The following is a 15,584-nucleotide window of genomic DNA, read 5'->3' on the forward strand; positions in this document are numbered from 1 at the left end:
GGCTTGGCAGTAAAACCACGTTTCAATCGTTCCGAAAATGCTGATGAGTACAAGGACAACCACCTTCATATTCTTGCTGAGACCCAAGGCGTCGAGACTGAAGGCAGGGTATGAAGGATTGCCTGAGTCTTGTGGCTGATGTGGCTGGGGTTGTTTGCTCGCCCTCTGTTCTTTTTGGGCAGCCCGCATGTTTCTTGTTGTCGATAGTTGTCGTGGAGAAATCGAGAGTCTCGAAAATCCTACTTGCATGTTGTTGGTGCGCAAAAATCGATTACGCAATGGTGCAAGTGGTAATGACATGGTGGAATGATGGAGATCAAGAGACCGCCGGATATTAAGATGAGGAGATGTTGAAGAGACGTAGATGTAAGCAACAACCAGAGGTTTATAGAAGATAAAAAGAATGAAGAACATCACAAAGCCCTCAGTTGAATGTTACTGTCCTTATATGAGTCCTTCAGAAGAAGCTCATTGCATTCGTATCACGTATCCGTCCCCACCCTAGAGCTCGTGGAGGCAGCCGCTTTAGGCATAGCGCTTATTCTCTTGGTGTTGATCAATTTCAGGCCCCTTCTTATTGGTCGGGATGTCTCGGGCTGAGACCCGGGGAGAACCGGCGTCAGCTCATCAATTCAGTGTGAAACTCGTAGTGGTCCAATACGGGATACGATGGCCATGTTGGCCTTGTTTTGCCTGAACTTTAAGGGTGAAGACTCCCAAGGGGATTGCTCTTTAAAGGTGATATTGAAGTTATAACTCTTGTTAACCGTCTATCATGCTGTAGGTACAGCTACAATTTTACATTTCATCATTCTCAGGTAGCGGAATCCCTTCTCATTGTTGCGAGATGTCCACCTTGCTCCACCAAAACTCGGACTGCTTTCGTCCCCAGACATCATCCACAAACGCAGCAGGGCTACCAACACCGCCTCCAATCAGTTCCTCATTTCCAGGGCCAAACTGAAGTACCTTGGGTGCCTTGCCGTCATATGGCTCCCACTTTGGTCGGCCGGCATATTCACCACCGACGGCATTGGGGTCACCCTTGGTGATGAAGCTCGTGACGTAGGCGTTTGTGGTGCCTGCCACCTCCTTCTGCGCTGGAGAGATCTTCACGACATTTGGATCACAGACCTCATACCTCATGTTGTCGCCGTGCTGAGCACCGTTGTTAACAGAGGACACCAGGGCCCAGTGATAAAGGTATACAGGGGCTGAGGGAGAAGCTAGCTCTGCCGTCTGGCGGACAGGTGCCACGTAAGCATAATGTGCGTATGCAGCCTCGATACGCTTATACTGAGCGCCCATGCCCTCTCGTGTCTCCTTGTACTCATCAGAGGTGGCCGGATCAGGGTAAAGGTTGTCGATGGTGTTAATATCTTCCTTAGAGAGAAGAGGCAGCAACTCCTCGAAGAAGTGTCGGAACTCAGATCCAGTGGACATCTTCTTGTCCACGTAGAGAGAGCCCTCGTTGGTGGTGAAGCCGGTCATGATGGGCACCTTGTGCCACTTGCCCTGCTTCCACGTCTCCAGGGGCGGTCGGGCGATGATGTCGCCATCGATAACTGGCTGGAAGGCCCAACGAAGGGAAGGGTTGTATTTATCGAAGGTGGCCGTTTGAGCGGTGGTAATGACGTTCTCGGGTTGCTTCCGCAGGTAGGGGAAGATCTCGTCCTCAGGCAAGTCTTCGGGCACACCAACTTGCTGAAGGAAGTCCTTGAATTGGGCTTCGTGAATAGGTGCGTCGTATGGTCTGACTGCTCGAGAGGTGGGGGCTCCAGACTCGAGAATGGCCTTGTGGAAGAGAGGCGCAACACCTTCCTTGTAGTGCATCAAATGATGACCAATCTATTAATCACATATTAACACGATTGATACAGCACATGTGCAGAAATGGGACACAACTTACAGAGTGGGCTCCAGCTGAAAGACCAAACAAGGTAACATTATCCGGGTCGCCACCAAAGGCTGCAATATTCTCTTGAACCCACTCCATCATGAGAATCTGGTCTCGGAGCCCAAGATTAAGCACGCCTTCCTTGGCACTGAGGCTAGACGGCAAAAATCCAAGGGCTCCGATACGATAGTTGAAGCTAACGGCGATAAATGGCTCAGGAGCATTGGCTACCATTGATGCAGTCTTGTGCATTGATGCAGTGCCTCTATTGAACGCTCCACCGTGGATATATAGCGCAACGGGGAGCTTGGCATGCGAACCTGATGACTGGCGGAAGATGTTCGCAGTCAAGCAGTCTTCGCTGTACTCAAGGGGGGCACTTCCCGCCAAGAGTGGCTTGCCGGGACCTGCAGGACCATACTTGGAAGCGTGAATGACAGTGTCAGAGGAGGGAGGAATCTTGGCCGGCAGCCGAAAGCGTCGATCGCCGGTGGGTGGCAAGGCATAGGGGACGCCCAACCAGCCGTCAACTGGCTGCGGAAGCGCGTCCTGCAGCTGGACGCCGATAATCTTACCCTGAGGGAGGGTGACGGTTGGTTCAATCTGGCTTCCCATGGTATCGGATCTTTCGGTGGATGATTTGATTTCCAAGTTCGAAACGAGATAAGCAGGGGCAAAGACAGCCGTCACGCTGGCTGCGTTAAATACAAGCCGAGAACCCAAAAGACTGACGAAACCAGAGGCGAAAGCACCGTGATTCGGAGTAAAGGTGGAGCCCGTAGATCGGAGTCCAAACTGCGCTCCGTGGAAATCTGGGGTTCGGGATGTATGGACCCTGCGGATAACGATGCCGGTAGGCCTGAACAGCTCACTTATCAAGAGACTATGGGCCGACGGAGATAGCAGAGGACACTATTAGATCCCGACAATCAGGTTCCGCGCGATAAAGCCGCCCTGATCCTTCTTATACCCCGCAAAACCGACCCGTCTATATCTCGACGGCTCTTGAGGACGGAGCCCGGATCCTAGATCTGGACTCCGAGGACCGGAGGCGACTCGCTAGACCCAGACCCCGCGCAGTAATCGCAGATAACCATGGCTCGATTGGGCTCAGAGTGGAGCGGCTTGATAACGGGGGGAAACGCTTGGAGATAGCCATGGAGATGCTAACCAGATACGCGTCTGGTCCCAGCTTGTTCGTGTCATGTACCCCAGATTCTGTTCCCTCCATTGCCATTGAAATGGGATAAATAGAAGGACGTCGACCCACAGAATCTTCCATGCTCCTCCATCCCTCTCAAGTTTCAACCTTGACTCGTTACTGAACTCTATTCAGCGACAAGGCGAGAAGGGCTCAAACAGTCAATACTACAGGGTTTCTCACCTTTCCCCCTTTTCTCCAATTTCGTTGCAATGTCGCCACAAGACGCCAAAACTACCGGCGCTCAATTGCCTGACGAGAAGCGCTCCGCCAAGGCCGCCGAGGCCGAGGAGAACATCGCCATGAGCAAGCTCGAGTCCATCACACCTGGCGAGGTGGTTGAGCTCGATGCCACCGAGACTTTTCTTCGCGAGCACAACTTTACCAATGAGTACATTGAGGAGCTCATGAGCGACGCGGATCTCAACAAGCGGTTGATCCGCAAGGTCGACATGGTGCTCCTTCCGTTGCTCATGGGAACCTACATGATGCAGTACATCGACAAGACCACGATGGCCTACTCTGCCGTGTTCGATCTCTTCACTGACACCGGCATCTCGTCAGATCAGTACAGTTGGTTCGCAAGTATTTTTTACTTTGCCTACATGGTGGCAGAGTATCCGTGGCTGTTCCTCGCGCAAAAGACGCGCATGGGCAAGGTCATTTCCGGCTGCGTTTTGGCCTGGGGCAGCGTTCTCATGCTGACGGCTGCTGGACACAACTTTGGTGGTCTTGCGGCTTGCCGATTCTTCCTTGGTGTTTTTGAGGCGCCCATTACCACATGTTTCATGATGATTGTTTCCATGTGGTATACCCGTGAGCAGCAACCATTCCGAGCTGGTATCTTTTACTGCTGTAACGGTGTTGGCTCCATGGTAAGACAGATCTGCAGCTTCCAAATGGACAGTTTTAACAAGATACATAGGTCGGCGGTATTCTCACCTTCGGCATCGGACAGATCAACACCGGCTTCCCCATCTGGAAGGCGGTCTTCCTCGTCTGCGGTGGCATGACGGTCGTCTGGGGTCTCATCCTCCTCTTCTTCCTCCCCGACAGCATCCTCACAGCCAAGCGATTCACCCTCGAAGAGCGCGCTCTCCTCATCGGCCGCGGTCGTCTTGCCCGAACCGGAATTCTCAACCAGACCATCAAGTGGTACCAAGTCCGTGAGGCCTTTATCGATCCCCAGGTCTGGCTTCTGTTCCTGTTTATGCTTCTTAACGAGGTTATCAACGGTGGAATCGCCAACTTCGGAAAGCTCATCATCAAGGGTGTTGTACACGATCCTCTCCAGACTGTTGCGCTTGGTATCCCTCAGGGAGCTTTCCAGGTGTTCTACATCCTCTCGGGCACATACCTTGCTTCTCGCATCAAGAACTGGCGAACCATCATCATGATGATCTACCTGCTGCCAACTGTGGTTGGCGTCTGCCTCATGTGGAAGCTTGATCGTAGTCATAAGGTCGGCGTTCTCTTTAGCTACTACATTGTCGGTGCCTTCGTTACGTCGCTTGTGCTCGCGATGCAGATGCCTGCTACCAACCTCGGTGGCTACACCAAGCGTATCACTGCCTCTGCCATGGTCTTCATCGCGTAAGTCTCTCACTACCCCATGAAATGGAAGTTCGTAGCTAACTCTTCCTTAGTTACTGCGCCGGTAACATCATCGGTCCTCACGCCTTCTTGGGCAGGGAGGCACCCAACTATCAGACTGGCTGCATCACTATTCTTGGCTGCTCCGTTGGCCAAGTCCTGGTTGCCATTACTCTCCGACTTCTGTTGATCAGCCGCAACAAGCGACGTGATGCCGCCATGGCCGCAATCGGAGAAGTTGATACCGACGCCGCGGCTACCGAGGGAGCTGATATCACTGACTTTGAGGTAAGAGCTCTACGCAACTGTGCATCACGCTTGTACTAACCAGTGCTTCAGAACCCTCACTTCCGATACGTCTTGTAAGACGGAGATGCTTGGATGATTAATGGCTTTATAATAGTGAATCTATGATTAGAACCTAGACGTAATGAAACGCGATACCATGGCCTGAACCTTTGCTGTGATGTTTCAGTCAATACCACCTATCTACTGGATGTGTTCTGCCGCGGATTCTTAACACACTCGACGCTCTCATCCTAGTACCCAGGCAAACATTGTCGCACCGAGTAGCCGTATCGGGCTCTCACCAGGTCAGCAGTGAGGGAAGGTATTTCCAGGATAGTTCTGGAGACCAAGCCCCAGCAGCCATTTCCTCCTAACAGTCCAAGCTTCCCCCTAACCCCTGATACTCGCTTCTTCGGCAAAACTTGTGAAGCCGACACTCGGTGACTCCTCGCCCCACCCTCCTTAAGGCAAACCAACAGTAGATTCGTTGTTTTCTGCTGGGAGACGCGCGGCTCAGCCTTGACGATCTAACTGTCACTCCCCAGGTCCGTGAATCAGCTGCTGGCTTAGAGTACATAACAACACTGAGAAATGCACAAGCATGTGCAGCGGTTGAGCGGCCTTGTCCTCGTTTCACTGGAAGCTTGCGCCACCCTTTCACTGGCTGGGCGACAGTCAGCCACGGCTTCAGGATGCACTGCCAACCTACTGACAGGATATCTCTGAATTCAGGACGCTTTATCTTTTATCTACAAATAAGCTCCTCGTCAAGCATGTTGATGTAAATGGCCAACCAATAATCGAGCCACACCAGCACATCGATCGAGGCGTCTGTATAGATATACCACTAAATCACTGTCATCACAACAAAAAACAACGCCATTCACCAGATCCAGAATCTCCCACACGATTGAAAGAGATCGCATATTTGACGAGCAAAAACTAGAAAGCGCTCTGATACAGATTTACGGGACGAACTTTCAGGTCCGGAGGATCGCCGAAGCTTGGGTTATTGCGACACACAACGAGTCCCCCAAGAACTTGAGTATGAAATTGCAGCTGTATGGTGTGATTGCGATATAATGCTTAGCTAAGGTAGATTTGGACTAAATAAAAGATTAAGCCGAGGCCACTTTTACTTATTCGCTCTGCTCTACCGTGCTCTGTTATCATGGAATTAAATTCTATAATTATCTATTAATTCGCCTTTTTTTTTATAAAACTAATTACATGCCTGACGCCTACCTTGATCCGGAGGTTATGATAAAATTTCCATTACCCCTTCTGCATCGCTTTTGACGCTCTGTTCCAGCAACCCTGACGGCCACGGGAAGACGACATCGTATGCCGCAACGCCTTCGAAGAAACATAGACCAAGAACCCATTTCTTCGTATACAAATGACACGGTCCGTCGATGCTTAAATCTCCCGTTTCAACTCCAAGGGAAACATGATGATCGAGGTCATTGCCGTAGTACTCGTCGCTCTCGTTTGTTTCAGACCAAAGCGAGGTAAAGACGTGTGTGACGGACTGGTTATCCAAAGTGCCTGATTTTGGCCCGGCTATAAAAATTCCACGATGGACAGTGGTATTCCCACTACTGTCGCAAAGGCAGCCGAGTGATAACCCTTCATCCGCATCCATGGCTCTCACTAGCTCCTTGGCCATCATCCTGCGATATCTGAGGCTGAACGAGCCTTCATCCTCAATCATGGCGTCCTCGTCGAGGAACGCCTTTAAATCATTGATCAGAGCCGTGAAACTCTTGCGTTTATTTGCTTTCAAAAGCTCCATGAGCTGTAGTAGACGTGTTCGGTGGTAATCCGGTAGTTGCTGTTGTCCTTTCTGGCTCTCTTGCGATAATCGCGGCGACGACCTCGGCGCTTTGAGCGGCTCTTCTAGTTTCCACAAGTGGCCGGTCGTTTTAATGCCGTCAGTTGTGAGTTGCACATGGACAAAACGGCAGCCCTTGTTGAAGGTGAGACTTCTTTCACCTTGAGGTGCCCGGAAGCCATCAAAGAAGAGATCGTGAATGCAATCAATAGGACTCGCAGGAATAGCTGAGTCATTCCTCAAAATCTCTCCGTTTAATAGTCGCAGTGCTATAATCGAGAGACTGAGAGTAACGCCTTTTTTGCTCTTTTCCTGTAACATGGTGCTTTTGAGACGTGTTGCATATTGACAACAGTTGGCGATGATGGCCAGAAGATCCCAGGGCTCCGTGACTCCTCTGGCGAGGACATCTGAGACGATGATGCCGGACATTGAGGTCGACTTTTGAAGTAGCAATGTATACTTTCCAGCAGTTCTCAATATGTGTTGGATCTTCTCTTCGTCCTCCTTCGTCTTCTTGGCGAGTTTTTTAAAAGCGATACAGAACTTGGTCGCATTCTCAGAAAACCTGACCGACTGAACACTCAATTCTCCAGGGATAAGATTGAACAGCGCCTTTCCTGAGTGACGGAATATTCGTTTTGGCTTCTCCAGGTCTGGGCTGTGATGAATCAGGAGTGTCATTTTCAACCCGGCACGGTAATTCTCCTGGAACGTCCACGCTCGCGACCACCACTTGTCTGTGGTTATTTCGTAGAGTAGCTGCAGAGCCTCCTGAGCTTTTTCGAACGCCGTTGTCTCTTTCAGCCGGAACTCTCCATCCACGCATTCCACCAGTTCGCCTTTGAGTATGGCAGCGAGAGTTGCCATCTCACTCTCTTTCTCAATCGGCCGCCCAAGGAGAGCAACGGGATGGTCGCTCAGGGAGTAAACTCGGTCCATTGCATCCAATGCGTGCTGCTTCTTGTTGCATGCTTCATGCTTACACGTCGGCTGCTGGCAGACCTTTTGAGGAATGCTGTGCCGATCGATCCACAGCAACGGAACCTGATGCCGTTGCATGTATCTCATGATGCGTTCTAGTACAGAGTTACGCACGCTGGAGCGGTACGCATTCTTTCTGTCCCTCGTTTCGATAAGGTGGCCCTCCTCTTTTGGATTTTGCACTTCGGTTTCTGATGCTTCCCAGGTATAAGACAACGCCACAAAATTGCTGTCGTTGAAGGCGTCGATCTCTTGTCGGAACCAAAAGGGTTCTTCGTCGGCGTCGGCGGACTCTTTCTGTTTCAAAGAGCCAAGTTTTCGTTTCTTCGATTGCCTAAGACCCAGGCATTCGAGATTTTCGACGATCCAGATCATTTTTTGCTGGGGAATACGGCATTTTTGGATGTCTAGCAGGAGCGGAATCAGGCCAGATTCTTCGACTGAGGGGGGTCCCTCGGGGTCCCTTGAAGGACCTCGCTTTGGCGCCATATCTTGAGCCAACTGGACGGCATATTAGGGGCTCATATCGATGCGAAATGGCGTCGTATGGTGAGATTTGTGAGGTTTTGGATGAGAACTCGCCAATGGCGAAAGTTTTGTTTCGTCATGGACCGCGTCACGGTCCACCAATCACAGACGGGCATGAAATTACAGGAGAGACCATCAGCACGGAGCTTCTCGCTTGGTCAGGGAATACGAGAAGTTTGGCAGAAATGGTGATACAACGTTTCTGATATGGGACTTGGATGCAGATATGTGCAACTATTCCTAAAACCAGCTCAATCTGCCTAACCATAGCCCACCTTACCATCCATTAACCCAAGCTCCAGGCATGCGATTAGGACACCTCTGCCCAGTCTTTCGCAACTTCCGCATTTGCCTCCGTTCAAATCGACTTTCCATGAGATAACAAGCCCAGTCGAGGCTAGCAATCTGCTGTTTTATCAAATCTGATTGCCAGGGCCCGCTCAAGCCGTCCATGATGGTCCGGGCTAGGGTAGGACAGAAGGGCCAGGATGATGAGCCATCCGGACTTTTCCGAGCCGCAGGGTCTTTCCAGGCTCTGTGCATCTCCAATTCATTCGAACATTCCAGCTGAACTCTATAAATCTCTGCCTTTTGGAAATGAGGAAACTCCAATAGCAGCTCTCGTATCGGGCATATGTCATCGATCTCTGGAGTCCAGCATGGTACACGCCTACCTCCGAACTCCTGGATAGCAAATATCTTGCGGAATCCGGTACCCATATCTGTGCCCTTTTGGCCCCACGTCGCAATACAGTGCTCAATTTCGACATCAAGATACTGCTCGATGTCAACACCAACTCGCTCCAACAAGTCTAGCCATTGGCGGCAGCGTTCCATGGCCATTTGAGGCGAATCTGCCGAGGCAAGTATTCTGTGAACGGCACTGAGCCCTTCAAGTTCTTTCAATTGTCGTTCATCCAGCCAGGTAGTCGTATGGATGTCGACACCGTTCGACAACACATCAGCAAGGATGGGAGTCCAGTCGTCCATAATGTCATACCGCTGCAAATTGTACCATAGTTCAAACGTACTCACAAGATATGAGTAAAGGCATAAATTGAAGGGCTTCCACCTGTCTGGAAGGCGTTGTTTGCAATAATCAACGTAAGTCTTGACATCGCGGGCTGGCGAGGAGATGGCAATGAGCATGGTTGAAAACTCGCCGGGGGTGAGCGAATCGCCTCTCAAATCAACATAGTCAAGCGCTAGCTGCTTCAGTCCATAATAAACACCAGCAGAAACGAGTGGAGGTGCCGGCGATATGTGACTCGAAGTTCTATACTTGTCAGCCTGATAACCGGTACTGCATAAAACCCCGACGAACCTTCGGAGCGAATCTGGTAGCTGTTCAACTAGAAATCGACAGACATCATTGGCATTGTACAAAATAGCATACTGTTAGACCATCAGTTGCATTACCTAGACACGTGTAGGCTTAGTTTATCCTACCCCGTAGAAAGTCGTCTCATCGTCGGCATTCTTCCAACTGCTCCATGTCACAGTTGAGAATGAGGTGAGTAAGCCTTTGCAGAAGTAATCTCTCACCACTTCCACGTCATCATAGAGAAGGGCATCGGGTAGTCGATCACCAATCTCACTCGACCCGGGGGTTAAGTCGATAACGTGTGGGAAGTGGAGGGAAAAGGACAAGGGAGAGAGTGACCCTCGCCGAACCGATAGTTTGACGTATATCTTCAGCATCGGAAGAGCTGCCAAGAAGGATAGATCTTGTTCGGTTCTCGGAGAGTCGGTCTCGCTAAGTCCAGGAGTTGTCTTGAGGGTTTGCTTCGTTTGAAGGTAACCGAGTGTGCTCCAGCCCCATCGCCACCGCGTCACGTGAGTATCTGAGTTGCCTTTGTATGATGAGAATATGCGGTTCCGATGCGTAACAGAGACTGTTTCTTCCGATCGGCCCTCTACCACGGGAGAAGCAGGTATTAATGCATGGCCTTTGCTAGGCAGGACCGAAGGCCTCATATTTGCAGCCCTACGAAGTCGCTGGATTAGCCCTGGCTCTTTGTTTATGACAGATACTCACAAGATATTAGTAGTCATGTGTAGTTGAAGTGAAGACAGAGATCGATCCAGATCATCATTACACTGCCGGATCTCGGCTCTGTGTTTCAGAAATAAGCTGCCAACTGTGGCAAAAGAGGCGCGCCCATTCTTGTGACGGGCCGTGACTTTGTGAACAGCATCGTACGCAAGAGACACTTTATCACGGCAGTCGCTGATAGCTTTGTACAACTTGCTCAAAAGCGTGGCCTCCCATGGGTTTTGGATTTCGTCAAAGTTGGCTAGGACAACTTCGAGCGAGTGGCAGACTGCCTCAATGTCGTCGAGCTTGTCCGAGAGGACTGCGAGGTCTTTGGCGGCAGACTTGTAATCGGCAATCAGCTTCTTGATCGCGGTCGTCGTTTGCACCAGCTGCATCGCCAGGGAGACGACGCCGAATGCGAGGGAAACGGGATCCATCTTGAGGCGCAAAAGAGGTTGAAGGATCGAGTGGTAAAGAGTGGAATTCAAGTGTGAGAATGAGAAGAAAGGCATAGCGGGCTGTGCAAAACGCCTGGGCGGGGCAAACCACGACCTGCAGTCCAGCCTGCTGCCATCAGTCAGCCTGAAGCCTCACTTCTTGACGCCCTTGGCATATTTCATGCAGGCTGACGTGGCTGAGTACCAGTCACCCCCATACTGGCCATGCTCACCGATTGGGGTCCGGTCTAGTGGTCTAAGAAGAAAATGTCACAGTTCGCAAGTGCTCTACCTTTTTAATTTACAGAATCATAACATAAAAGGTTTATGATTATAAATCTAAGATTATATATAGACTTTAGAGTATAATTTATTTATTTAATATTTTTATTTATTTATTTTACTCTAAATCACGCCCCTATAGCTTAGCAAAGTTCTCGTTGCCTCCCTACAGTATCCGATTTTTTTCTTGGTTGGGGTGCCGGTGTCTCTGGAAGAAGAGTAAATGAGATTTTCATCAAGTGCACCCCGGCACTTCAATACGATGGTAACAAAGAACCTGAACACTTCTTGGAGTCCCAGAGGAAACGGCATGATCACTTAGATGAAGTCAACAACGCTCTCTAAGGTTAGATTTTGACAACGACAATATTAACGCACCTTTTTCTTATTGAGAAATAGCCAATCAATACCATCAACGAATCTCAAAGGCACAGGGCATCTGATTAGCGCCTTTGAGTGCCCTCGAGCTTGAGGCCAAAACACAACCTGAATGCATAGCCACACCTGCTCGCACAGCCTACCAAGATGGGACCCGGTGGCCTACCTAAGTAGAGAGAATAGTAGTTTCCGTTAAATGCATAATCAACTTCAGTATTACTCATTCGCCAGATCCTTCGAGCAGCATTCTATCATTTACAAAGCACCGACCTCTCTCAATTTTGATCCTAATTTTATAATCATTTCGCAGGAATTGACGAGTGAGACACAATGTCGTCCATCCAACTCAAGGTTGAGGTCGAAAACGCACCAGACTTTGCTGACGACGTAGTCGACATTCTCAATTCAGTGCTCGCCACTAAGTCGACACCCGTCCAAGCCGCCAAGGCCTTGGACTCTCTTTGCACCGAAGAATCGGACCCGGCAATTTTTCTTGCACTTTTCTGGGAATTGTTTCATCCGCTAGCTCGCCAAATTCCCTATGATAGTCAAGACCAGGACCTTTTGGCAGCAGTTGTTCAGGCGCTTGACGAGTTACCTCCCAGGACAGTGACATTCAAAGCGGGATGGGGCGAAACTGCTGATCATGCTGGCCCTCTCTGGGAGAACCTAAGGGAGACTGTGGCTGCACATTTTTACGATACCTTTGGTGACTGTAAGTTCTGCTCATCCACAAACAACGTAGCTAACAGTGTTGTCTGTAAGCCGATCTACCTGCTTCGGGCGAAGAATACCGAAAGCAGCGGAAACTCAATCTCAACGCCTTTGCGGCAAGAGTTACATTACTACTGAATCTTTCCACCGAGATGTACTTTCTCTGGGCCATGGTCAACGGGCTAGAAGGCACCATGACGTTTGTCTGGGGTGCTCCAGATGTGATAAACGAGGACCCGGCCGCAGTCGACAAACATGAGATTAAGGCTGCCGCGGCCTGGATGATCCACGCAGCTCATGTCTTTTACGGACGAGATGAGGAGATTCGCGGGGGTGGAGGCGGGCCGTTATGGATGCTTCCGAAGAAAGGGGGGCTGAGGTTACGGCGCAGATACAAGGGAACAGACGGTCTGTGTCCTCTAAGGTGGCAATTATGGAAGGACAGGCTTGCTGTTTTCCGAGATACCGAAGCTTTGGATACACACCTTCGAAAAGAAGCTGGAGATGCGTATGCTGCCATGGAAACCGCTGAGACATTGGCGAAGCGCCAAGACATAGGAATGGACGAGGACAAGCACAACGAGGGCTCATAAATGACACTTCATATACGACTACAGCCAGCTCATTATACATAGTAACACGGGTCTTATATTGCAGTGCGTGGCAGCGTGTTTGTGTAAGATAGTATATACTGGGATAGGAAATGGGCAAGAGCAACTCTACCCTTGCTAAAATAATTAAGTAAAAATAATTATAATATATATCTTTTTAATTACTAAAAAACCTCTAAAGAGAAATATGGCAGCTGCTATCACGAAAGGGGATATCTCTTACTTAAGAGCATGAAGTAATAAGACGATAAAATCCTTAAAAAAATCCTATAAAAATAATACAAAAAAGGGGCCTAACCGGGGATTGAACCCGGGACCTTGCATATTCTCTTTGAAAGAGCAGGGAGTTGTCCCGAAACGCAAATCCCTGGAAACTTGTTAATTATGAGTCTCGTGAAGCGAGAACAGTTGACTTACTACCACTAGACCATCAGGCCGCTGTTGGCAGCGGGCACAACTTTTCAAGCACATAACCCGATTGGGGCTTAGCGCGCGCTAAAATTTTGTGCTCGCGCTTATTTTAAGGAGCCCATTTGCATTGCTCGAAAAGAAAAGCAAAGTCATGTCGCACCAAAGCAGTTTGAGTTGAGATTTCATTCAATATGTGCGTCAGATCAGCTCAAAGTGATCAACAACCTGGGACTAGATCTGCCTATATTGGTGTGACCACTTCATAGTCAACAAAAATTTCCGCCGACCTTGGGTCAAGCAGTCCTCGTTGAAATATGGTTAAAGCTGAAACTCAACTCTCTCAAGTATGAGTCCTTGTCTTGGGTTAGTTTATTTCCAATACAATTACAATTGATTCCGATACACTGATATTTTTCCGTATCAAATATCGTTTCTTCATCCGCGTCTGAAGTTGTTAGGTTGTAAACCAGCGCTCGTCTTTGTCCCATGTGCTGCGCCGTTGAACTTGCTGCCATTGGATGTGGTCCATGAAGGTTGCACCACCCCCCAGGTGACTTTCAATGATCTCAGAGGCAGCTTGAGAGCCTTTACCAGTTTTGAAAGGCGCACGTATATGTGGCAAGCCCCCTGGCTCTCTAGAAACCAGTTTTGTACCTTAATCTTGTATTATATTTTCTTAAATACTTATGACCTCTTAACTTTTTCTATAAAATAGCTAGAAACCTAAAAAAAAGCATTTTTATAAACCTAATCTTTTAAGAAACCTTATAATAGTTTTTTTAGACTTTTTAAAAAAGCCCTTTATAGAGAAATAATTAAATATATAATATATATAATAAGCGAGTTAGCTAGGCAAGCGAGTTAGCTAGGCAAGCGAGTTAGCTACTTTTCTTAACCTTCTAGTTAGAAATCGCAATAAAAATATAATAAACTATTTAATTAATTAAAATTACTCGCTATACTCTTCCCTAGATATCTTAATTATTACCTAATATATTCTTATATTATGACCGGGCTTACCGCAGATACCATAATGCTAAACCCCCCGGTCGCGCCGACCTTCCTTAACCACTACTTCTCGATAATTCCGCTACTACCTACGTATTAATATCTATTTAATTAATTACTTACCTTCCTTCCTCTACTATTATTACCCCTCTTTTCTATAGTTAGGTTCTTTTTGCCCTCTAGCGCTAACTTAATATCTTATTCGCCTATTTAAGGTCTTTAACCCTAGCCTTTAATAAGGCAACCTTATGCATAACTATCTTTATTCCCTTAGAAGAAGACCATATAGCTTCTAGAATTAACTCTAAGGAGCTACTTTTATGCCTTATAACTTATTTCTCGAGGTATTCAGACTAAGATTAAGCCTTAAGTATAGTCTTTAGGGTCTTTAAAACCTAAGGGGTCGACGGTTTAGCCACCTCCTTAGCCGGTATTGGAGTCCATAGCTATATGTTAAGCTTTAAGACTATACTTTCCGGGTTAAGAGGAATAAGGCTAGCCCCTTTTGTAACGGTCCAGCTGAGTATATTGACAACTAGCTGAACGACTCTAACGAGTATCCTAAAGCTAAGGAAGAAAGGAAAAGAAAGTAAAGGAGAAGAAGCGGAAAGAACCCCCCTTTTAGCTGTTGAGCTTATGTGGGCCTTGGTGCTTATGTGGGTCTTGGTCGAGAGTGCAAGCCGAGACCCCCACGGGCTCAGCCCGTTACACCTTTAAAGGTTAATTTAATATTTTTTTTTATTATAGTAGCCTAAAATGCGGCGTAGAAGGCCAAGAAGAACTCAGTCTTTAAAACATAGGTTATAAAGTATCTAATTAGAAGCTTTATTTCTTAACTATAAGTATTCTTAAGTACGCTAAAGTACCTAATATTAAGTGGCTAAAGTAGATAAGATAAATAAGGTGGCATATAAAGCCTAATAATTTTATTCTCCTTATAATATCTCTCGAATTTAATAGAGTAGTGACTTTTATAGCTATTAAGGATTAAGAGATAATAATAACTAATTAATTAATTGGTTATGCACCGGTCAAAGTGCTTGAGCCACTCGAGACTAGTCTTATTATTAGTCTAGCCATTTTAGGTCATTGCAATAGCCTAATCGCCCGGGAGGTTGCTTTTTCGATACCAGTTAGTAAGGTAATATTAGCCTGCACTAATAATAAACAGCGGAATCAGCTAGCTTTCCGCATTAATCGCTTAAATAACTATAATCTATTCCTAATTTCTAGGCTATATTGATTTTAGCTTTCTATGCTTATCTATGCCTATAATAACTATTCCGTTCTAAATTATGCCTATTATAAAGCTAGTCTTATTAATATTATAGATATCCTCTAATTAAATACTATACTTCGCGATTATATTCGCCATAAGCA

At 47.9% G+C, this 15,584-nt stretch overlaps 4 protein-coding genes and 1 non-coding gene across 5 annotated transcripts; 2 read left to right on the top strand and 3 right to left on the bottom strand.

Moving 5' to 3' along the window:
* Positions 1–834: 834 nt before the first annotated feature.
* LRP88_00145 (Alpha/Beta hydrolase protein) lies at positions 835–2,512 on the bottom strand (the record flags this gene model as incomplete). Its single annotated transcript, XM_083236863.1, has 2 exons — positions 835–1,848; positions 1,910–2,512. 2 exons carry the CDS (start codon positions 2,510–2,512, stop codon positions 835–837), a joined length of 1,617 nt encoding a protein of 538 aa, XP_083107232.1.
* Positions 2,513–3,310: 798 nt separating this feature from the next.
* Positions 3,311–5,057, top strand: LRP88_00146 (major facilitator superfamily domain-containing protein; the record flags this gene model as incomplete). Its single annotated transcript, XM_083236864.1, has 4 exons — positions 3,311–3,973; positions 4,024–4,691; positions 4,745–4,979; positions 5,031–5,057. 4 exons carry the CDS (start codon positions 3,311–3,313, stop codon positions 5,055–5,057), a joined length of 1,593 nt encoding a protein of 530 aa, XP_083107233.1.
* A 5,363-nt stretch (positions 5,058–10,420) lies between these two features.
* On the bottom strand, positions 10,421–10,800 carry LRP88_00147 (uncharacterized protein; the record flags this gene model as incomplete). The annotated part of the gene is made up of 2 exons (XM_083236865.1): positions 10,421–10,441; positions 10,510–10,800. The coding sequence occupies 2 exons, from the start codon at positions 10,798–10,800 to the stop codon at positions 10,421–10,423; spliced, it is 312 nt and encodes a 103-aa protein (XP_083107234.1).
* Positions 10,801–11,790: 990 nt separating this feature from the next.
* Positions 11,791–12,767, top strand: LRP88_00148 (DUF3632 domain-containing protein; the record flags this gene model as incomplete). Its single annotated transcript, XM_083236866.1, has 2 exons — positions 11,791–12,175; positions 12,226–12,767. The coding sequence occupies 2 exons, from the start codon at positions 11,791–11,793 to the stop codon at positions 12,765–12,767; spliced, it is 927 nt and encodes a 308-aa protein (XP_083107235.1).
* Positions 12,768–13,074: 307 nt separating this feature from the next.
* On the bottom strand, positions 13,075–13,222 carry LRP88_00149. The gene has a single exon. It is a non-coding gene; the product is annotated as a tRNA-Ala (tRNA).
* Positions 13,223–15,584: the final 2,362 nt, after the last annotated feature.

Source organism: Fusarium phalaenopsidis (genome assembly GCF_050370095.1).
Source record: "Fusarium phalaenopsidis strain FUZ10S chromosome Unknown contig_32274, whole genome shotgun sequence".
NCBI lineage: Eukaryota > Fungi > Ascomycota > Sordariomycetes > Hypocreales > Nectriaceae > Fusarium > Fusarium phalaenopsidis.